This window comes from Aotus nancymaae, unplaced genomic scaffold (genome assembly GCF_030222135.1).
Source record: "Aotus nancymaae isolate 86718 unplaced genomic scaffold, 86718_ANA_hifiasm-v0.15.2.pri h1tg000006l, whole genome shotgun sequence".
Taxonomy (NCBI): Eukaryota; Metazoa; Chordata; class Mammalia; order Primates; family Aotidae; genus Aotus; species Aotus nancymaae.
Genome location: NW_026988417.1, coordinates 35,179,708 through 35,203,974, shown reverse-complemented (window position 1 = coordinate 35,203,974; position 24,267 = coordinate 35,179,708). Strand labels below are relative to the sequence as shown.

General features: G+C 33.4%; 1 protein-coding gene across 8 annotated transcripts in view; it reads left to right on the top strand.

Moving 5' to 3' along the window:
* ARAP2 (ArfGAP with RhoGAP domain, ankyrin repeat and PH domain 2) overlaps window positions 1-24,267 on the top strand; it is a 210,179-nt gene that overhangs the window by 46,143 nt on the left and 139,769 nt on the right. For all 8 annotated transcript variants that reach the window (XM_012474969.2, XM_012474970.2, XM_012474965.2 and 5 more), the window contains 4 exons: window positions 11,080-11,138; window positions 12,239-12,315; window positions 13,081-13,172; window positions 14,796-15,149. In XM_012474969.2, the coding sequence (XP_012330392.2) occupies window positions 11,080-11,138; window positions 12,239-12,315; window positions 13,081-13,172; window positions 14,796-15,149 (582 nt within the window). The remainder of the gene's footprint in view (window positions 1-11,079; window positions 11,139-12,238; window positions 12,316-13,080; window positions 13,173-14,795; window positions 15,150-24,267) is intronic.

Genomic DNA, 24,267 nt, shown 5'->3' with positions numbered 1-24,267 from the left:
TTACAAACACATTACCATACTACAGGCAAAGACTGTTTATAGTGGGTCAGCCCATCAGAATTGAACATCTGCAGAAAATCCCCTCTATTTTCAAAGGAAATAGATTTAGGGTTTCAAAAATAATATAATCGACATGGAGAAAATAATAACGAAGCATTTACGAAGTTAACATGAATCAGAATCATTGATATTTTTGATTTGCATTTTATTTTTTAGATTTTATTATTTGGGGTTTTAAAACATTATTTCTACTCAAACATAAGTTTTAACTTACTAAAATAAAGCTTTATTTTAAAATTTTCCTTTTTTGAAACTCCACAAATCAAGCTGCATATATACATGCTTTATTTCCCAAGCTCATTTACATATGAGATGATTTCTGAACTCATCAACAATGACATATGTACCTGGATATGTTTATGATGCTTGGGGCATTTTTTCAATAAGGGTTAGTTTGTTGGTCCAAAGCACTGAGGGGAAGGGAAAAAGGGGTGCAATGCAAAGATGAAGGCGAGGTTATGACTGTCAGGGAATTTAGGAGTAAGAAGGAGGTACCTTGTCAGTGTTTGGAGTTAAGCCAGTAATTCTGGCTTCCCGGTCAGAAATTACAGTATGAGTCATATTTAAAAAATTGTTTGAATACCACAACACAAATATTAAGACAAAATTATTTATAATTTGGAAAATTTCAAACATACATAAGAATATGCAAAATATCCTGGGCGTGGTGGCTCATGCCTGTAATTCCAGCACTTTGGAAGGCCAAGGCAATTTTGGATCACATGGTTAGGAGTTCAATACCAGCCTGGCCAAGATGGTGAAACCTCCTCTCTACTACAAATACAAAATTAGCCAGGCGTGGTCCCGGGTGCTTGCAATCCCAGCTATTTGGGAGGCCGAGGCAGAGAATTGCTTAAACCTTGGAGGTAGAAGTTGCAGTGAGCCGAGATCGCGCCACTGCACTCCAGCCTGGGCAACAGAGTGAGACGCTGTCTCAAAAAAACTAAAACAGAGTATGGAAAATAACATGTTACCATGTAATCCCATCTAGATTAAAAAATGAAAATAAAAAACTTGCCATAGTGGACCCAGACTTTAGTTTATTGAGAAATAATAAATTCACCTAACTTTTCTGCCTCCTTCCTTTGTGCCCAGAAGTAACCAATGTTCTGAAATTGGTGTTTATCCTTCTCATGCATGCTTTTGTCCATTTACTACAGATGCAATAGCATTGTTGTAGATGTTTTTGATTAATGGAAATGATATTCTATTGTAGTTTGGTGTTTCACTGAATATTATTTTTGTGATGTGTTCACATCAATATATGTATTTTATATAATAACTGCTGTATTTTATTTTAAAAAAATTATTCTTGGCTGTTGACAGTTTTCACTATTACAAATATAGAGTGTTTATTTTGAGGACTTGAAGAAACAAATGCACACATTAGGTTTACCAAGCGGACCAACAATTTTTTTCTGTAATAAAAGTAACATTGTTTGCTAAGTTTTTATTACTATGTAGGTCACTGCCTTATGCTCTGTAAAAGCATCATCTCATTAATCATAATATTCCTAGGCAGCAGGCCCTGGGGTTTTTCTCTTTTAATAAATGTGGAAAGCAAGTTCAGAGCTTTTAGGTAATTTGGCTAACATCATAAAAGTATAACAACAAGAGAGAATGATGATTACTGGTCGGTTTTTAATACGTCTTATCAACATGCTTTAGATTTCAACTTTAAAAGCAGTTTTCAGGATAACTGGTGGTAAAATAGTAAAAGAGAAAGACAAAACTAATCTTGAATCCTGGCTTTCCTCTTCTTAGCTGTGGGACTTGGGCTGGGAGAACTTCCTGCCTTTATTGGTAGGATTAGGACACCAAGTCCTACCTCATAGGGCTGATACAAGGAATTAATATGAGCTGTTAGGTATATTTGCTTTTTGCTTTGGGTGTTAGGAATAAGAAATATAATAGATATTAGGATATAAGAAAGTTGGGATAATTTATTAGTAGATAAATAAAAAATGTAAGTTGCTATTTAAGAATTTTCAAAACAACTTGCTGCCTATATTTGTGCTAATTTTTCATCCACAGCAGTTCAACTGAACTTGGGTTGATAGATTTGGTAATCCCTTGTAGGTAGATATTAAACAAGGAAATCAATGCAAATTATCACAAACTTTTTTCTTCATGTTTTTTTAATTGGTAAAACCCACAAAATATTGCTTAAAAATACCACTAATGGGTATACTTAAAATATTCAAAATCTTTTTTTTTTTTTTTTTTTTAAGTTAAGCATTGTAGCTTAGGTCATGGGTAAGGAACAAGACTGCCTGAGTGTAGATCTCAGATTAGTTACTTAGGAGCTGTTTGAACTTGAGTAAGTGATCTAACCCTTTTCTATGCCAATTTTACCTTTTTTCAAAATTGCAGATAATAATCTTATTTCTTGTTAGTATTTTTTAACATATATACTATATGTGTGTGTATACACATGCATGAGTCCTTTGACGATGGCTACACATTCTGAGAAATATGCCATTAGGTGATTTTGTCCTTAGTCGGACATCACAGGATGTACTTACACAAACCCAGATGGTATAATTACACACCTAGGCTATATGATATTTCCTATTGTTCCTAAGCTACAAACCTGTACAGCATGTTACTGTACTGCATACTGTAGGAAGTTGTAAAGCAGTAGTAGATATTTGTGAATTTAAATAAATCTAAACATAGAAAAGGTACAGTAAAAATATGGTGTAAAGATAAAAATATTACACTTGTATAGGGCACTTACTGTGGGTAAGTGAGTGGTGAGTGAAGGTGAAGGCCTAGGACATTACACCACTGTAGACTTTATAGATACTATACACTTAGGCTACACTCTATTTATAAAAATATTTTTATTTCAATAATAAATTAACCTTAGCTTATTATAGCTTTTTAATTTTATTTAATTTTTTAAGCTTTCTACTCTCTTTTAATGACACTTTGCTAAAACACACATTATACAGTTGTATAAAAATATTCTTCATATCCTTATTCTCTAAGCATTTTTCTATTTTAATTTTTTAATTAATTTTTAAAAACTTACAAATTTTCAACTCTTCCATGTTCTCATCTTCTGGAAGGTCTTCCGCATGGAACTGTCATTTATGATAACAGTGCCTTCTCCTGGAATACCACTTGAAAGACCTGACTGAGTCTATTTTACAGTTACCTTTAAAAAAAAAATGTGGAAGGAGTACACTCTAAAATAAGGTAAAAAGTATAGTAAATATGTGAACCAGAAAAATGGTCATTTATCATTATCAAGTATTATGTTCTCTACATAATTGTATGCACTATTCTGTACTGGCAGTGCAGTAGGTTTGCTTGCAACAGGATCACCGTAAACATGAATAACCTGTTGTACTGTGATGTTGCAATGGCTACAACGTCACTAGGCAATAGGAATTTTTCATTCTCATTCTGATCTTACTGGATCACTGTCATATGTGCAGTCTGTCATTGATCAAAACATTGCGTAGGGGATGACTATGAGTATTTGTATACATATATATGTATGTATGTATATATAGAGAGTCATTTATATATATACACATATATATGTGTGTGTGTATATATATAGAGTTATATATATACACATGTGCCTATATGTAAAAGAAATTAATGTGAGCTGTAGATATATAAAGCCATTTGCTTTTTGCTTTGGGCATAATAGGTGTTAGAATATAAGAAAGATTGTGATAATTTATTAGTACATAAATGAAAATGTAAGTTGCTACTCAAGAATTTTCAAAACAACTTGCTGCCTGTATTTGTGCTAATTTTTCATCTGCAGCAGTTCAACTGAACTTAGTTGATAGATTGATAGATTTGGCAATCCCTTGTTGTAGATATATATACACAGAGAGAGAGAGAGAGAGAGACTTTATATATACACACGTGTGCCTATATGTAAAAATCTGAGCCCTATCTGGCATATTGTAAATGCTCACCAAGAATTAGCAATATAAATTACTAATTCAAGTTACCAAAGATGTGCAAAATTTGATTACTGTTCCACTCAAGGGTTCAAATCAGTAGTATGTACTTGTGTTAGTAGTATACAAATGTAAGGAAACAATTACAATTTTATAAAATATCAAGAATCTGGAGATAATGAACAAATAAAGGATGGCTTATTTTTTAACCCTTTGGTAAAATTCTGTGCCTCTCCTTGTCAAAGAGAACTTCTGTCCTGACTTTTAGTGGTAATCATTTTCTTGCTTTTAAAAAAGGTTTTACCTTTTAGGTATGGACCCAAACAGTATAGGTTTGTCCATTTTGTGATCTTAAAAAAATTGCAGTCTTATAGTGAGTATATTTTTAGTCGAGTTCATTTTGCTTAACCTTGAGGATCATTCGTGTTTGTGCCTGTGGTTATAGTTTGTTCATTTTTACTGCTGTATAGTATTTAATTGTATGAATATGTCATAATATCCATTCTTAATTTCATATTTTCTATATTATCTAATATTTTATGTATATATTTGTGTGTATATATATACACATGCTTATGATATAGATATATGTTTATATACATATAAATCAACTTTGACATAATTTACATGTAAAATAGGCTAATTTTCAGTATATATACATGCTTATGTGACCACCATAACAATCAAGATTTAGAACATTACCATCACTTATCCCCTTTTCCCAAAATTCTTTTGTGACCATTTGCAGTAAATTCCCCTACTTCCTGCATCAGGCAACTGTTGATTTCACTATGAGTTGGTTTTGCCTATAGAGAATTTTGTATAAATGGAATTACACAGCAGTTAATCCTTTGCATCTGACATCTTTATTCAGTATGATGTTTTTTAGATGTATCTGTGTTGTTGCATGTCAGATTGTTCTTACTGTTGAATAGTGTTTCTTTGTGTGAATCTCCAATTTGTTTATCCATTTGCCCATTGACATACATTTGGGTGGTTATTCTTGAGGCATGTTTGTATGCATGTCTGTTGAGTACAGACCTAGGAGCAGGATTGCTGTGTCATAAGGTGTGTATATTTTCCATTTTTGTAGATAATGCAAAATGGTTCTTAAGAAGTAGTTGTATGAATTTGCATTACCATCAACAGTGTATGTGCATTGCTCTTGTTTCGTATCCTCAACATCTGTGTGTGTGAGTGTGTTTAGCCATGTAGATACATGTGTAGTGTTACTGTAGTTTACGTTTGCATTCTGTGATAACTAGTGAGGTCGAATACCTTATGTGCTTGTTTATTGACCTTTTGCTACATTTATATCTTCTTTGGTGTGGTACCTTTTCAGATTTTTCACCCATTTTGGTTTTGGTTGTTTTAAATTGCATTTTTTTGGTGTGTTTCTTAAGTGTTATTCGTTCTTAAGAGTTACTGATAAACTATGGGTATAAACCCCTTGTAAATAAATAAATAAATAAATAAACCCCTTGTACAATATATCTTCTTCCTCTGCATGTTGCTCTTATGTTCCTTAATTGTGACTTTTTAATGAATAAGAGTTCTTCATTTTAATTTAGTCAAATTTACCAGTAATTTCCTTTAGAGTTAAAACTTTTATGTCTTAGGACACATGAAAATCTTCTATTTTTATCTTCTAGCTTTATTGTTTGGCCTGTTACACTGGGATTTATGATCCACCCTGAACTAATTGTGTATTGTCTCAGTAGTAAATCGTTATTTTCTTCAGTGTAGATGTACAGATGATCTAGTCTTTAAAATGACCATACTTTCCTCATTGCTATAGATTGTCTTTGGTTGAAATGACAATTGAATCTCCCTTTTAAAAAAAATCATTTTAGGTTTGGGGTACATGTTCAGGGTTGTTATATAAGTAAACTTGTGTCACAGGTGTTAAGCCTAGTATCTAAAGGTTACTTTTCTCTGATCCTCTCCTCCTTCCCACCTTCCCCCTTCTAGTAGGCCACAGTGTCTGTTCCCTCTTTTGCTCTCATTTATGTTCTCATCACTTAGCTCTTACTTACCAGGGAGAACATGTGGTATTTGGTTTTCTGTTCCTGCATTAGTTTGCTAAGGAAAATGACCTCCAGCTCCATCCATATAACTGTGTCTTTTTAAGTGGGTTCTCAATTCTAGTTCAATAGTCTGTTACCCTTTTTATCAGTAATATAGTGTCTTAATTACCATAGCTATATGATAACTCATGAAACCTGGTAGCATGTGTCTTCTCACTGTATTCTTAAAAAATTTGTCATTATTGGTCCTTTGTTTTTCACATGTATTTTAGAATCAGTTTGTTAAATTTCACACACACACCCTTCCCAGTAACTCTTTTGATTAGGGTTGCATTGACTCTACAAATTAATATAGAGGGTATTGTCCTCTTTGCAATATCTTGTTTTTCATATATTTTTTAATTTAATTAGATTTTTCTATATTTTTTTCAGTAATGTTTTCTAATTGAGTTCTTGCAGATCTTTTGCTAGATTTAATTCTAGGCTTTGGTAGTTTTTTTATTTTTCGCACTATATGGCACCATTTTAATGTTTTGTTTTGTTTACTGATATTTGGGGATGGAGTTGATATTTATATGTCAACTCTGTTAATAGTAAGTTTGCTAAATTCATTTTTATTTTTGTATTTTATTTATTTATTTATTTATGAGATGGTGTCTCACTCTGCCACCCAGGCTGGAGTGAAGAGGCATGATCTTGGCTCACTGCAACCTCTGCCTCCTAGGTTCAAGCGATTCTCCTGCCTCGGTCACCAAAGTAGCTGGGATTATAGGCATGCACCACCACACTTGGCTAATTTTTGTATTTTTAGTAGAGATGGAGTTTCTCCATGTTGACCAGGCTGGTCTTACTGGGATTACAGGTGTGAGCCACTGTACCCAGCCCTGAATTCATTCTTAAACAACTCCTTTTGAGGTAACATATATATGTAATAAATTACAATCCTTTAAAGCATATAATTTGGTAAGTTGTGAAAGATGTGTAAACCTATGAAATTTTTACCACAATCAAGAAACAGAGAAATTCTGTTACTTCTAAGAGTTTCTTAGTTTCCTTATACAGTCCATCCCTCTTTCACATGCTCATGTAGAATCTGGTAGAATGTGCAGTCATGTACCAGGCAATGATGTTTTTGTCAGTGATAGACCACATATATGACATTGGTCCCTTAAGAATATAATGGCTACACCATATAACCTATGTGTGAAGTAGTTTGTACCATCTGGGTTTGTGTAAGTACACTCTATGATGTTTGCAAAATGATGAAATTGCCTAACAACCCATTTCTTAGAATATATCCCTGTCATGAAACCATACATGATGGTATTTCTTATTTCTTGTTTCTTTTACTCAGCATGATGATTTTTGAGATTTATTTAGATTATTAGGTTTTTTTTAGTAGTCTTTTTCTTTAAGCTGGGTACCAGTCTCTTGGATCCATATGCCACTATTTGTTATCATTTACTTCTTAATGTCTATTTGAGTTTTTTCAAGGTTTTGGTTATTGAGAATAAAGCTGCAGTGACCATATGTATACAGGTCCTTCTGTGAATGTCTGTTTTCAGTATTTTTGATAGAATTGGAATAGCTGGGCTTTGAAGTTTGGTGAATGTTTATTTTTATAAGAAAATGTAAGCAATTTTCCAAAGCGGATGTACCCTTTTATATTCCTTCCAGCAGTATTTATTTATTATTTATTTATTTGCTGCCAGCAGTATTTAAATATTCTAATTATTCCACATATTCTCTAACAGTTGATACCGACAGCCTTAATTTTAGCCATTCTAATATGTGTTTGGTGGTATCACATTCATATATTTTGTGATGTATATATTTACATTTAAAAATTATTTTTTTTAATTTAATTTTTTGAGACAGGGTCTCACTTAGTTGACCAGGCCAGAGTGCAGTGGTGCAACATGAATCACTGCAGTCTCAACCTCCTGGTTTGAAGTAATCATCCCACCTCAGCCTCCCATGTAGCTGGGTCTACAGGCATGCACCACCACACCCAGCTAATTTTTGCTTTTTTTTTTTTTTAATAGAGATGAGGTTTCATTATGTTGCCCAACTGGTCTCAAACTCCTGAGCTTGAGAAATCTGCCTTCATTGGCATCCCAAAATGTGATAATAGGTATGAACCACTGTGCCCAGGCTTTAAAAAAAATTATTATTATTTATTTTTCGTAGAGGCAGAGTCACTCTATGTTACCCATGCTGGTTCTTCTTTGTTGTTGTTGTTTTGTGTGTGTGTTTGAGACAAGGTCTTGTGCTGTTGCCATGGCTGGAATGCATGGCATGATCATTACTCACAGCAGCCTCAACTTCCTGGGCTCAAGCAGTCCTCCCCTTTCAGCCTCCTGAGTTGCTGAGACCAGAGGTGAATACCACCATGGCAGGTTAATCCATTTTAAAATTGAATTGTATTTCTTAATACTGGATTGTAAGAGTTTTTTTGGTTTGGACAAATCATTTGTCACTAGTATGTGCCATTGTAAGTTTTAACTTTTGGTAAAGAGTAATTTTCAATGTTTTTTAGGGTTTCAGTTTTTCTATTTAGAAAATCTTTGCCCACTCACATGTTGCAGTGATTTTTCTCTCATATTTTTCAGGATTTCTAGAGTTGTAGAATTAACATTTGGGTCTCAATTCCACTTTGAGTTAATTTTTGTGCATAATATGAAGTAAAAGTTGACATTCAATTCTTTTAATCACTGAGACATCCAGTTCCATCAGCATTTGTTGAAAGGGCTATTCTTTTTCCACTGCGTTTCTTCAGAACCTTTTTCTTAAATCAATGGACCAAAGATGTGTAGAACTGTATATGTGGACTTTCTATTCAAGTCCATTGATTGATATGTCTGTACTTTCAGCAGTGGCATGCTGATTTGATTACCATAGTTTTATATAAAATATTGTAATTGTATAAGTCTGCCAGTTTTGTTCTTCTTTTTAAAAGTTATTTTTACCACTTTAGGTCATTTGTATTTGTATGTAAATTTTAGTGTCAGCTAGTTAATTTCTATTTTAAAAGTTGACTGTAATCTTATTTGGGATATATGGGGATAATTGACAACAATAATGTGCCTTTCAATCCATGAACATGGTATATATATGGTATATATGTCCATTTATTTATAGTTTCTCAGTAATTCTTTATAGTTTTCACATCTTGTTCGTATTTTGATAAATTTACCACTTAGTGCTTTATGTCTTTGTATGCCATTGTAAAAATAATTGTATTTTCAAATTATTTTTTGCCAGTTGGTCATTGCTAGTATATAGAAGTACTATAGAATTTATTCATGTTTACTCTTTATCCTGGGACCTTGACAGATTTGCTTATTAGTTTAAGGATTTTGGTAAATTCTTTAGGATGTTCTACTTGCAACATACTTTAGGCTTCCAAGGTACCTTTCTCTATAAACTGCTAGCCTTTTGTTTCTTTCACTTGTTTTATTGCCTAGGCTAGGATGTCTGAAATAATGTGAACATGAGTGGTGAGAGCAGATCTTGCTTTGCTCCCAATCTTAGTGAAATTATTAAATATTTAATTATTAATTGTAATGTAGATTTTTCATGAATGCCTTTTACTAGATTAGAGAAGATTCCTTCATTCTTAGTTTGCTTAGAATCTTTGTTGTGAATGGATGTAGAAATTTGTTCATTGGCTTTTTTTGGGATCTGTTGTCATGAGCATGTTATTTTTCTCCTTTATTTTGTTAATATGATGAATTATGTTGATTTTTCCAATGTTAAACCAACTTTCACTTTCCTGGGGTGTATCTCACCTGGTAATAATTTATTATCCTTTTTACATATTATTGGATTACATATGCAAAATAAAATTTTGATTTTATTTGTTAGATTTAATATTTTGTTAATGATTTTTACATCTGTGTCATAAGGAATATTTAACTGTAGTAATTGCTGTCAGTCAATTAGCCCTATAGAATGAATTGGGAAATATTCCCTCCTCCCATTTTCCGAAAACATTTGTATAAGATTGATAGTATTTCTTTAAATCTTTGTGAAGTATCTGGGCCTGGAGTTTTTTGTAGATAGATGACTACTAAATTTAATTTGTCTAACAGATAATAAGGCTATTAAGATTTTCTATTTAATCTTGTCAGTTTTGACCATTTGTGACTCTTAAAGGATTGTTCCATTTCATTTAAGTTGTTGAATTTATGGGCATAACTTTTTTTTAATAATCTGTAATTATTCCTTTAGTACTGTTAGAATTTGTAGTGATGTCCTCTCATTTCTGATATTGGTAATTTGTGTCTTCTCTCTTTTTATTTAACTAAATTGATGTTTGCCAGTTTTATTGATCTTTTCAAATAACAAGCTTCTAGTTAGGATTATTTTTAAATTTTGTTCATATCTTATTTTGTTGATTTCTCCTCTTTATTTTATTGCTTCTAGTAACTTGGACAGATGCGTATCTAAGAGGAATTAAGAGTGTCTTTATCCTTAAGTTTAGATGGAAAATATAACTCTTTCAGATGATAGAAGGCCTTCATCACCCTCTGCTTCTACAATGTTTACCTCTGTCATTGCTGTTACCATGTTGTATTCTAAGTAATTACCCCATATATCCTCCTCCTGAGACTTTGGATATTTGAAAGAAGACCTTGTGTGTATATTCATATTGTGTCTACAGAGACAGACACATTTTTGATTCTATATTATAAAGCTAAAGACAAGAAGCTACACAAATACTGACATCTAGTTAGTAAACCTGTTTCTCTCAGATATATGACTTGCAGTTTTGAAATTACTTTATGTGCATGCTAGCATTGGACAAAAATGTTTATTTACTTTTGTAAATTTTAGATGTGAGTAGCAAACACTTGTAAAAAATTTCCTTTGCAGAGAAAATCTCTTCCTTTAAGGCTAGATAGAAAAATACATTTGTGGAATGTATTGTGGAATTTGACCTCATCGTTTTTCAAGTCAGAATTAATTTTTGGATGTTGGCTTTTCTACCCAAAAGAATATATATCTCTCTAATAAATCCTTCACTTAAGATAGTAACTCATAAATATTTTCTTTTTAAGCTATTTCCGTGAAAGAAGAAATGTTGCTACGTCAACTGAAAAATCTGCGGCATGGCAAAGTGAGTCTATGTGTTTAAAGTCTCCTTAAATTAGCACTCATTTTAGTCTTAAATGTGTTAAAATCATGATTGAGAAGGCAGCCCACCTGTAGTATAGGGAATAATGGGAGTAACTGTTGGCCAGTGTTCTTAGTACTTCAGACGCTTTTAAAGTGGGCTAAATAAAAGGCAATAACATATACTCTGACTCCTGGAAATTTGTACATGCTAATATAAAAAGTTTTCTTTTTATACAAGCCTCATTTCTCATTAGCCACAGTTGAAGGCATTTAACTAAATTAAATGGCTTCTGGCAGTCTGAGCTACAGAACAAAGATACATATATATGGAAAGTGATTTTGCCATGGTAACTGAAAAGGGCTGTCATTGTTGCTCTGGCAAATTGAACAGTGACAGAGGCTTTTCTTTCTTTTTGAAAATTCTGCTTATACAAGTTTGGGAACATTCTTTTTGACAATAAGATGTCAAACACTTGACTACTGAATCTTTAAAAAAATTTCCATAGTAGAAATGCAAATATTGAAAATTCTCTTTTTGTAGATTAGTATAATTCAAGGATGTTGGAACTTCTCTTGAAATAATTTATTTACAGATGTGTTAGTAACTATGATATTAGAGGAATTACGTTAAATGCATTCTGAGATTTTAAGTGATATCTAGCTGTTATGTTAGTGACCTTTTTATAATTATTTTTTGTAACTTAGAATGAAGCTTAAATTTTCTGCCATTTAGAATATTTCCTTATTTAGGAATTAGCATTATAAATGGCACCATGACAATTTCTTTTCTATGTGGGCAATGTATTTGGTTATACTAATGTGGATCCTAGAGGTTGGCAAGAACATATGTGACAGGTTGCACTTTAAGGAATAGTAAGTTGTGCTATGTTTGTGAAGTGAGAGGTAGATACAGTGTGTTATATCAAGAAGACGATGGCGAGAATTGATTTGGGGCTAACACTTGGCATAATTTGGACTCTTAGAGAATAAAGCTTACATCATGATAGTGCTATAAAAACTCATGCTTTTAATCTTTTTTTAAAAAACAGCATTTCACATTATTCACATCTTTTCATTCTCATCCTATAATCCCCCTAAAAGATTCAAATGAGGAGAATTCATCTTCCATCTTTCCTTATGGAGAGACCTTTCTCTTCCAGAGACTAGAAAATTCCAAGGTTAGTCCCATAAATTTTAATTGTTTTCCATAATCAGTTATTTGCTTTTCTGCATATAAGTACTTCTTCATTTTCCTCTAAGCTATTTGAAGAATGGCATTACATTGAAGATTGAAATTGCCTTTCAGCAAAATTTTTATTCAGTAAAATTATGGTAAAATCTGTATCTTTCAATATGTATTATAGAAACACACTTTTATTTTGACTCCAGGAATCCAGCATAGTGAGTTTTGGAAATTTGCCACAGATAGGGTTAATTAAATAAAACAAAAGACAAACTCTATAAAACATAAAAACTCTCTAGATTTTTGCTTTGCCTTGTAGCCAAGTGCAGATTTCCAATGCGTATAGACTTCCAATTATGTATATATTTTAATTATTTAGTTTATTACTCATTCTTTTCTCTCTATTGCTTGTGCTCTTTTGCTGTATTATTTGTTGGTCTTGATAAAAGAGAAGTTGAAAGACAAAAACGAATCAAGAAGTAAAAGTACATAAACTTTAGTTTTGGTTACCATCTTTTATTCTTCCTTGAATTGATGAGTTAATGATTTGAATAAAATAGTGAAAAAACATCAAAAGTCTGTTAATGTAGTCTCTCTAATTATCCTTTTTTCTGAAAATTGATTTAAGCAATTAGGCTTATTTAAAAAAATAAACTCAGTTATTATGGATCTTTGTAGAATATTGCTACACACACAAACAGATTTCCAAACCAAAAAGCAAAAACAGTTTGTGATTTTTGTTTGTTTGCTTTTTTAATAGAAGCGATCTATAGAGAATGAATTTTGGACCCAGAAAGAAAGACTCAAAGGGGAAGCAACTACTGCAACAAACTCTTTTATTATCAAGTCAAGGTAGGAGATCACAATTAATGATGATTAGACAATGTTGACTTCTCCTTCATAGTATAATATTGTGTGTCTAAGAAAATAGTTTATGTTGGTTAAGTTCAAATTTTTCCTCTTTAAATACAAGCCTAACATCACACATTTTATTAATTCAATTGTGCTCTGTAAATCAAGTAAATAGTTGCATTCTGTGGCAGATTATTTTTGACTTTTTCTAGTGGAAACCACACCCTTCCCTAAAGTAGCAAATACAGGTGACTGTGATTGCACATTAAAGATGAGAGGTTATGTTAATGAAAAGGAGAAAAGGGCAGTGCAGAACATCACTCTGCAAGCTGCAGACTTTTACAAGTGTAATGTATTCTTTTTATTGGAGTTTTAGCACTGGCAAGAAGCATGGCAGCTATCCAGTTATTTGGATCACACATGGATTTAGAATTTGTAGACACCAACTTCAATTCTGTTTTTCTCTCAGCTTTATGGAACTTGGCATACTGGATCATTATCTGACATTTCATTTTCTTTTTCTGAATTTTTAATTTTTGAGATAACATAGTAGATGTATATATTTCTGGGGTACGTGACATATTTTGATACAAGCATAATAATCATATCATGGAAAGTGGAGTATTCATCCCCTCAAGCATTTCTCTTTTGTCTTACCAGCAGTTCAATTATGCTCTTTTGGTGGGACATTCATTTTTGGTTTGTCTTTCATTTTCTAAGGCTAACACTGTTATAGGATTCCCTCAGTTAAAGCTAAATAATTAAACATCTTCAGTAAACATTTGATATAATCTAATATAATGCAAAATATGAAAGGGCCAGGCAAAATTATTCTTTAAGGCAGTAATGATTTTAGAATGCTATCTCCAGAAAGATGTAATTTGAGCCCAGGCGTATCTGTTTCATTGATTAGCAAAAAAAGTCCTTTTGCATTAATGAATGAGTGAATCTATTGTGTCCTTCCTTAAATCTATAGGACTATGCTTAGTTATTATGAGTGCATTCCAATAAATATTATGCATTACATAGCTTTTACTTCTGAATGTACACTGACCCTTTCTTGTTTTCCAGCTATAAATGTGCTGCAGTATTTTTCCTCATCAGCATTGCAAAATAATACTGATGCTCTCTGCAGTCAGACATACTCTGTTTTATTGCATTATGGTGAAACATGGGGTCCTTGGAATTGATTAGAGCATAGTAGAGAGGGGTAAACAAGTTGGAAATAAGATCTCCACATGAATGAGTTAATGGTACATGATGTTGCACAGAGATATTGGGCTGATGACTTAATTGGGCTATTAAAGATATTCAAATTGTGATGCAAAGAATACCAATCTCTATCCGTATCGCCTGCACCTAATTGTCCACAATAAAAGGGATAAAATTAAATTAGACCTAAGAAAAAACTTGCAGTAGTATTCAAATATGTTATAGATTAATGAAATAATTCACTTAGTTTTTCTGGAAGAGTTTTACATATTACCAATAGGGTTAATTGAAACTCTAGGATTTTCCTGGCCTAATGTGTCTGTTATTCATTATTTATAAATTTTCAAAACGTCACTGATGTCTTAAATCACATATAGTACTTTGAAATGTTAATGTCATTTTTTCCTTTAGCATATATGATAACAGAAAGGAGAAAATAAGCGAGGACAAGGTGGAAGATATTTGGATACCTCGTGAGGACAAAAACAATTTCTTGATAGACACTCCTTCTGAATCAGAATACTCAACAGTAGAAGAATGCTTTCAGAGTTTAAGAAGAAAAAATTCAAAGGCATCTAAATCTAGACCTCAAAAAGCATTGACTTTGGACTCTGTTAATAGGCACAGTTATCCATTAAGTTCAACAAGTGGAAATGCTGATTCATCAGCCATTTCTTCACAGGCAATATCTCCCTACGCCTGCTTTTATGGAGCATCTGCAAAGAAGGTTAAATCGGGATGGCTGGACAAACTCTCTCCTCAAGGGTATGTACGTATTCATTTATTTCATAAGTGACATATTTTTAAAATTTCAAGTTTATTCATTTCTAGACCTCCTGGGTTGCTGCTTCCCCACTCCACCTCCACATGCACACATACACAGGAATACCATTTTTAGGGACGTTCAGTATACTTTTGCCAGTGCTACTCTTTAGACATAAGGAGAATTATGTGCAATGCAGTGCTACATTAATGTCCAGAATCGCAAATTAAAATAGAAAGTTATGACCTCACATCTAATCTCTGAATGTTCTAATTTCACATCAAAATGGGCTAATCTGTGCCCCAGTATGTAGCAAAGAAAAACAAGGCAGACTGAGTTAGTATTACTCAGCCTACACTGTTTGGCTTTTGCTCATATCATAACAGTGTTCTGTTTGAGAATACAAGGCTTATTGTAGTCAGGGAAAAGTACATCATTGTTAGGTTTAGGTCTTCACTGTTATTGATATATTGTTTTGATTTTTGTATGTTACACAGAAGGTCAGAGTTCCATGAATATTATACTTTTCAATAGATTTATCCACAGATGGTTACAAAGAAACTTTTGTCCCTTAAGCATTTTACAATACTGAGAAATCTTTGGGGAGGGATTATGTTTAATTAGAATTGTTTTCTGGCATCCTGATTTTTGGATGTCTTTTTGAAATATTTACTTGAAATGTTTCTCATGAAATATTTAATTATTTTGAGATGAAAGCTTTCATGTTTGAGTAGCTAATGTGGTGAGTTCCTACAGTGTGCTGGTTTTCTCTACTATTCTCCTGAAGTGTGTGTCATTTCTAGAAAGGCTTGATTTGATCTAAAATAATTTTAATTGCTAAAAAATCTACCAGAAGCGGCATCAGATGACCAGTAGAAGCAGGAATTACATTCCTAAAGAAAGCAAAAGCACCCCAGAATTACGTGGTTAGTAATTACATGTTAATACCTTATATATTTTCATCCTTTTAGGAAATTTGATTTCGAATAAACCAAAGCAGAGTACTTCTTACTGTCAGCTATTTTGTGTCACTTCTTTCTGGTTACATTATGATGACAAAACCATCTGCTGTGTTGTTTTTTTAGTCCTAAGTGTTATTAGTAAATGCATATTCAGATGTCAAAGGTGTGAATCAGTGCTCAGGTCTACACACTAGTGGAATGAATCAGTGAGCTTGAATATTCTTGAATCTTTCATTTCTGTACAATCCAAGTATTTAGAGAGATCTAAGTGCTCTCTTAAAGTATCACGGGAAGAAAGAACAGACTTCGAGTACAGAGCCCCCAGCGGCTGTACTTTCCTGCGTGTCCTGGGTGAGATATTGCCCTTTGCAGGGTTGGCTGTTTATGCTCCAGGCACATTGAGAAAGCTTCTCCATTGTTGGCCACCTCTGGGACAGTCAGGGCATATTCCAACTCTCTTTTTCAGAACTTTGACTTTCCATTCTTTCTATTCTGAACCTGCCTCAGGTTAGACGCTGTAAGTTTTCTGGATTTATATTTTTCCATTTTAGGGGAAATAATTGCATTTTGTGTCCTCAAGTTCCCCCCAACCCCAAATAACAGGATGAATGGATATAGGAAAGTAAACCAAGGAGCTCATTATATCACCAAGAAATTTTAAAATGCTTCTACATAATTATATTTCTATGACTTGAAAGAAATATGTGTGGCTGGCCAAAAGACAAGCATTCATTAAATCAGAAGTAGAATTCAGAATTTTTCCTTTCCTAATTAGTCTCTGTAGGCTATTGTGAGGGTGTTTAAGATGTTCATTAAGGTAGACAAAGTGATGCCTACTCCTTCCTTATGCAGTGGTTGCTGAGCTTTGTTTAACTTAAGATCACATGTCTCTTTGGTGCAGATACACTGATTGAAATGGCATTCTGAACTCCACATAGCAGGTGTCAGCAAACTTTTTCTGCAAAGGGTCATGTAGTAAATATTTTAAACTTTATATCCAATGGTCTTTGTTGAATTATTTAACTCAGCATTTATAGCATGAAAGCAGACGTAGCCAATACGTAAACCAATGAATTAAGCTGTGGTCCAATAAACTACAAAGGTAATAAAAAACAGGGGTCCTCCTTAAGGGCCTCTGCATTCATCACTTCTATCTGCCTGAAATGCTCTTCCCCCAAGAGTAACGTGGCTTGAACCTCTCTCATGTTTATGTTATAATGTCTCCTATGCATTTAGGTCCTGGCCACTAAATTTAAAACTACAACTATTGCTCTCCCCTGCCACCCATCATTCCCTTAATTACTTTCGTCTACAGGGCTTGCAGGCCAGATGGTTTATTTATCTCATATAAGCTCTGTGGGAACAGTTATCTCCATTGCTTTTCTTGTGCTGTGATAGCCTTAGTAGAACATTGCCTAGCACTTGGTAGATGCTTAATATAGTATTTGTTGTAGAAAGAATCTGTGAAAAACCTAGCATTAGACGTATTTCTTTTAATTTTTCTAAAACAGCAGTTTATAAGAACTTTGTAATACAAATTGCTGAACTCAGCAACATATCAGTAGATGAAAATCTTCAGGTACCATTGATAATACTGGTCTGCATTAACAGGGTAGTGAACTCTTGGTGGTTTTTTTTCACAATTGTTTCCCCCTTAAAGACATGCACACAAATTACCAAAATACAATTGTCGAAATATAATTTAAAAACTAACAGACACATTCTAGTTTATATTTTTTCAAATAGTGTTTGAAACTGTCTTTTGTTTAATAAGTGACATTAAAATAATCATATTCACAATCAGAACTTATTTTCATGGTTGTCTATTTACCTTTGAAATGGAAATGCCAATTCTGAATCAATGCCTAATATGTGAACATTGCCCAATATTTGGTTAAAAATATAATTGTGTAACACAATACAACAAAAGAAATACTGAAACATTTCCAGTTTAAAATATGAAAAGTTGTTTAAATATTTGAATGACCTAAATATAACCTGCCTAAAACTAGTGGTTTAAAAATTGTATGAAAGAAACAATAAAATGTTGAATTTGGGGGCTATATTTCGAACAGGTCAAAGCAGATGAAAAACGTAATAAGTGATACTTGCTTTTAAAAACATCTCACTGGGTTTTGAGGATTAAAATAAATCTTCTTCACTTTTTCTCAGCTGTAAATAATAAACTTAAGCTTTTCAGCAGATTTGTATAGATGGAAATATGAAAGACTGAATATAATTTATTTCAGCATTTCCCAAATATGCATCTCAGAAGAGAAACGTTTGAAGCTGTTGTAAAGAAAAGAAACATGGTTGGATGTTCTGTGCCTCTTCTAGGAGATGCATAAATTAACATCTCCAAGAATATTTGCAATAAGAAAACCCTTTTGAATTTTTACATTACTATTTTCTCAAGATGTTTGTGTATTCAGCATAACACACAGAACATCTTTGTAAAAACTGCAGTGTATATTAAAGAATTCCTCTTTTACTTGAAATGTTTTAGGACTTTATTTCTTGCTTGGGGAAATCCTTCTTTTTAAAATTTAACCTTTTTTTGACCATGTGGAGGCCTGATGTGGCAATGTGAGCCTGAGACAGCTAAAGTTGATCATGTGAGGTGAAGTCAGCACTCTGAGGGGGAGGAGGACACAGATGAGCAAGATGTGTTCCTTGTCTTTTTGTAGCTCCCATTTAGGGCAGAAAAGAAATATATACGGGAATAGCAATAAAACCCAAAGACGAAAGTACAATAATTGGTACAGAAAGATCTACAGAGTAGAGTCCTGAGGTTACCAAGGGTTGAGAAAGCATTTCTTCAAAGACCTTCCAGGAAAGAGAGGGTAGCAGTTGGTACTTTGGAAAATGAATAAAATTTTAACTGGCATTTTTAGGTAAAATGCTTTTCTGTCTAGAGGGAAAAGCACTGATAGAGGTGATACTAGATGTACCTGAGGCATGAGATAGTGAGCAGGGGCTAAGATCAAGGTGGAGGTTGGAGTTATTTTATTGAAGATGGAGAGTTGGGCTCTAGGACCAGGAGAGAGAAACTGCTGGTGAAAAGCATATTCAGATAACAGGTAACTAGGAAAGTGAAAAAGCCAATGGTCAAATGCCAAGAAAAGGTCAAATCTCAGGCAATGACTGGGAGTCAGAGCTCCAAGAAACCAATAGCCCAAAACTTGGGAGGAGTTCAGAGATTATGCTGTTTGTGCCTTTGTCAGTGACTGGTTTCCCTGTCATCATCCGGTCTCCAAGGCTCCATTACTGGAACAGTCCCCCACCTGGCTACACAAGTGTTTGAGCGCCTCGGGTCTCTTGGTAGTGCTTTCTTGTGGCTTCAGTGAAAGGCAGATGTTGTGGAAAGTTGGCAAGTCTGTCTGACTAGGGTGTTATGTATCAGTCACCTTGGTGAACTTAAAAGTGAATCTGAAATCCTTGATAAAAAATTATGTTTTCTTTTTTAACCTGCAAATTAGTTGGCCATTTCTCAAAGCACTTGCTACTTGTAAACATTTTGTCAAGGAAATAAAAAGCTTTCATATTTTTGTAGTTTGAGGGGAAAAAAAGTTAGTTTCAGTCTCCATAAAATTCCTGGTTAATTCCTTTCAGCCAGTCTAGCTGTAGATAAATAAATAGGATTTGGAATCAGACAGACATCATTCATTTGCTGTGTTACTCAGTTTCTTAGAATCTCCATATTTCACATAAATGTGTAAGGTCAAAACTACCTCTGTGTAATCATTTCTAAAAGTAGGTACCTTTGGGCCTCCCTCTTAATTGATGCTCATTAAACCTTGATTTTCTTTCTTTTCAGAACACCATTTTATTGCAGAGGACCTTAAATAATGTTACTGTGAGTCCTAGTCAGTTCGCACTTTGATAAATATAAGATAAAAAAATCGTGTGTTCACATTGAACTTTTAGAATTTAGTTTTTTGATTGTTATGAAAGGGCATAGTTTAAGTGTCAGAAAGTAGTACATAGCTTATTTAAAAAAAACAGTGAAATTTCTTCCCTCCAACCTCTTCATAAGAGGCAACCCCTTTTCAACTCTGTGATAGTTACTTTTAGCATTTGTTTTGTATGTCTTATTACTTTTATACTGATTTTTATTTATTTTTATGTTTTTACTTTTCAGTATTAGGGATTAACTATTGATGAACCACCATGGAAGATCGTATTTATTCATTTTCACCATTGTTTCCTCCTCCTCTTCTAGACACAATTCCTATTATCCTTTTAAAATAGTTAGATAAAATATTTACATATATGTATTTTTTTAATATTATAACTGAAAAGCCTACTCATTTTTGAGCAATGTAGCATAGTATGATTAATTTTTTCATTTACAATGTTTAGTTTTTGTGTAATTAATAATTGTTGATTTTTTTGTTTGCTTAATTTTTAATAGGCATATTCATTTATCTGGAAATTCTTCCTCAAAATACAAATCTCTGAAGTAACCAGAGTAAATAGACCTATCAGTTTCATCATCCTACAGTCCACTAAGCAAATGTTAGTTTGAGCTGGTTGTTCCCCAGGCTGAGTGCACAGTAATATCTCAGGGTCCCCTTGTTATCATCTTTGGGATTCTCTATGCCTCTCTCTAGTGTTTTGGTGCTTCCATCTTTTCTTTGGATAAAGCACAACTCTTTGAAGCTTCCTGAGAAAAGGTGGATAGGGAGTCAATATTTTGAGACTTTCCATGTTTGAAAATCTCTCCCCCCCCCGCCTGAAACATTGTTATTGATGATTTATTATGTTTTGGAAATGTTAATTGGAAGTAGTACTTCTCCAGATCAGTAATTTGTATTCTTCTAGATTCCTAGTATTCTAGAGCTAGTATTAAGAAATCTGATTTTTGATTCTTTATACATAGCCTATTTTTCAGTTCTTGGAGGTTTTATTGTTTTATTCTTCAATAACTGTTCTATTTTTTCTTTCTAGAATTCCTAGTAGTTTTGGTGTTGGACTTCTTTCCTTGAAACACTGTTACAAATGTAGCTTTTCTGTTTTTCCTTTCTGCTAACTAGGAAGTTTCTTTAGTTGTGTTTCTTAACCCACTTTTGTTTTTTTGTTATACTGTATTTAACATACAAAGCATTTTCTTTTGAGTATTCTTTTTATGGCATAGTGTTACTTTTTCACAAATAAATCCTTTTACTTCTCTGAAGAGATTAAAAAAAATTATTTTTTTTGAAGCTTTCCAGTAGAGTCTATGTCTTTTAACTTTTTGGAGGGGTGGTTATGTATCTATCAATCATTTACCTTAGTGGTATTTTTCTCAAATGTTATGTTAATCTTGAGCTGTCACTTTAGAGTGAAATACTGCAAAACTGATTGGAAGCACTGTAGGCTCTGTTAGGCCATGCTATTAGTTTCTTGTAAGATGATCATGGTAGGTTTTTAGTAAAGTATTTCCATACAGATGCCTCATGCTAGTACCTTTTAAATGAATCTTCTTCCTGAGGGTTATAAGTCTGATAACCAGCTTTTTTTTCTTTTCTTTTTTTTGAGACAGAATATTGGTCTGTTGCCCAGAATGGAGTGCAGTGGTATGATCTCGGCTCACTGCAACCTCCACCTCCCAGGTTCAAGCAATTCTCCTGCCTCAGCCTCCCAACTAGCTGGGATTACAGGCATATACCACCATCCCCAGCTGTTTTGTATTTTTAGTAGAGATGGGGTTTCTCCATGTTGGCCAAACTGGTCTCAAACTCCTGACCTCAGGTAATCCACCTACCTCGGCCTCCCAAAATGCTGGGATTACAGGCATGAGCCACTGCACCTGGCCTGGTAACCAGTGTTGGTGGCTCATTAGGGAAAGTGGACTTTGAGTATTGATAGTTATGATTTAGACTTTTGATTCTGCTGCTTTAATACAGCCATGCCTGAGTCTCCCAGTCCCCAAACCTCCTGTTTTATTCTCTCCACTGAATAAAACTAGACTATTATGTTAAGTGGAGGTGGAGGGACAGTTTTCCAGCAGTGTGAAGTAGGGAAGAAGGATTCTGTGATGTTGGAGTGCAAGTCTACATCTTAAACTGCCTTTCAGTATATCTGTTATTAGCACCTCACCCTCACCTTCATGGTCACTTCCAGAGTTACCTGGTACCTCTATTTCCTGAAATGTTCAGAGATTTGCAAGAGTAAATGTGTTTTTCTCTTAATTTAATCTAATACTGGCTTAGCAATCAGTTCTTATCTCTCCTTCTGCTTTTTGGATTTCTAGATATTGTTACTGTCCTCAACTTCTCTAGTAAATGTTGGCTTGCAGGTATTTATTTATTTTTATTTATTTCTTAATCCTTTGATGTCTTTTAGTGAGGTTTGGGGAAGAGTAGAAGTAAATGCAAGCTTTTAACTGATATTTTAACTGGAAGCTGGTTCATGTTGGATTTTGTATGATATGATTCCATAAAATAAAGAAGTGTGTGTCTTTTAACATAGCTTTTTATACACCACTTCATGAAAGCACTAAGCTCTTTGTAGATATTTTTAAAATTGGTAGTTGTACAATAAAATTCAGGCTTTATCATTGACTTCCAAGAGTCTTTTTAGCCCCTGGAATTTTGTGTCGAGTACCTGTTTTTTTTCTTCTCATTTTAAGATGTAGATATAACAGAGTGTAGCAGAGATGGAAGCTGAGATTGAAGATGCTTTTTTTTGTTTGTTTTATTTTTGTTTTTTGGCCCCAGCTCATTTGGTTCATGTAATCTTGGAAATTGTTAGTTCGGTTTGCTTAAAAGTGAGAAAATGCTCTTTAGAATAGAGAAGTGCTGGCATTTTGTAGAGATATTTTAGTAATTCTTTGCATCTCTCTCTCTAAAATACTTCGTTACTGCATCATTTAAAAGTTTCCTGCTTAAAAGAGCTATTGGATAAATAAATAGCTAAATAAAAATGAACAATTAGGTAAATAAAAATATATACTTTTGGAGATTGTGGGTTCTAGAAAATATTGGGTCTCATTAGGGTTAGAGGAGGGAGTAACATAAATTATGCTGTGATACTTTAGTGCTGTGTAAGCAAGGCAGATGAATCTGGAACAGCATGGTGGTAATATTTTTTTCCTTTGCAATGTTGAGAATACTTGAGAAGTGTGTTTTTCATTACCTTAAATGTCAGGATTAATAAAAGCCATAAATTTGACTTAATGCCTTTGATGTTCTTTCCAATTGTGTGATTTTTAAAGGTGACAATTTGGTAGCCTCTCACACCTTAGATTGGTATCATTGGTTAGTTAGCATGCTTGTTAGATATCAGGATTTATTTTTTAAGTTTAAAGATGTAATGTTGAAAAAAAACTGCTGACACTTAGGAATGAAATTAAACAGGAGTGCCTCTGTGTGAGTACTTTATAAATAGAGACTTAATTGTGTCTGTATACAGTGTTGTTAAAAAATAATTCTTAAGAAACACATTTTGAGACAACAAAAACTGACACCAGATGGTGAAGCTGTTTTTATGAAAGCAGTTGAAACTTTACACCACCTGCCTTAACCAGAGCTCAAGGGAAGAGTTTATAGAAATCTGTTCAATAATACTGCGCAAGCCTTATAAATTATTCGAAAAAAGCTTCTTAAGGAAATGTTTCCCTTCAGAACCCTAAAAACGAAATAAGATAAAACTCAGGCTAATGTGTTTCATGTCTGCTTTGCCTTTTTTCCTGAAGGAATTCTGAAGCATTTTGCAAGATTGAACTTACATATAAAATACAGAGGTTAAATGTTACTGCTACCTTAAGGGATGTCCTGGGTACTTTGCTAATAAAATGTATTAATGTCTGTTTTGTGTAGTGGTTAAGAGCACTCTTGGAGAAGACGCTCCCAGATAGTATTTTTTATTAGTTGAATGAGTTGGACAAATTATTTAACTAACCACTGTCCCTGTGCCTTCATCTCTAAAATGGGTATAATAATGTTACACATGGTTGCCTGGAGGATTAAATGAGTTAATATTTGTATGTGGCTCTACACAGTGCCTGGAACAAACGACTATATGTTTGCTATTTTTATTGCCAAATATAGTACCAAATAACTTCTCTGTTCTTTAAATCTATTTTCTGTGCAATAATGCATTATTATTTCAGATTTAATTTATATTGTGTGGTAGTCAGAACACAGGCTAAGATGGCATTGTCTTGTATACATTT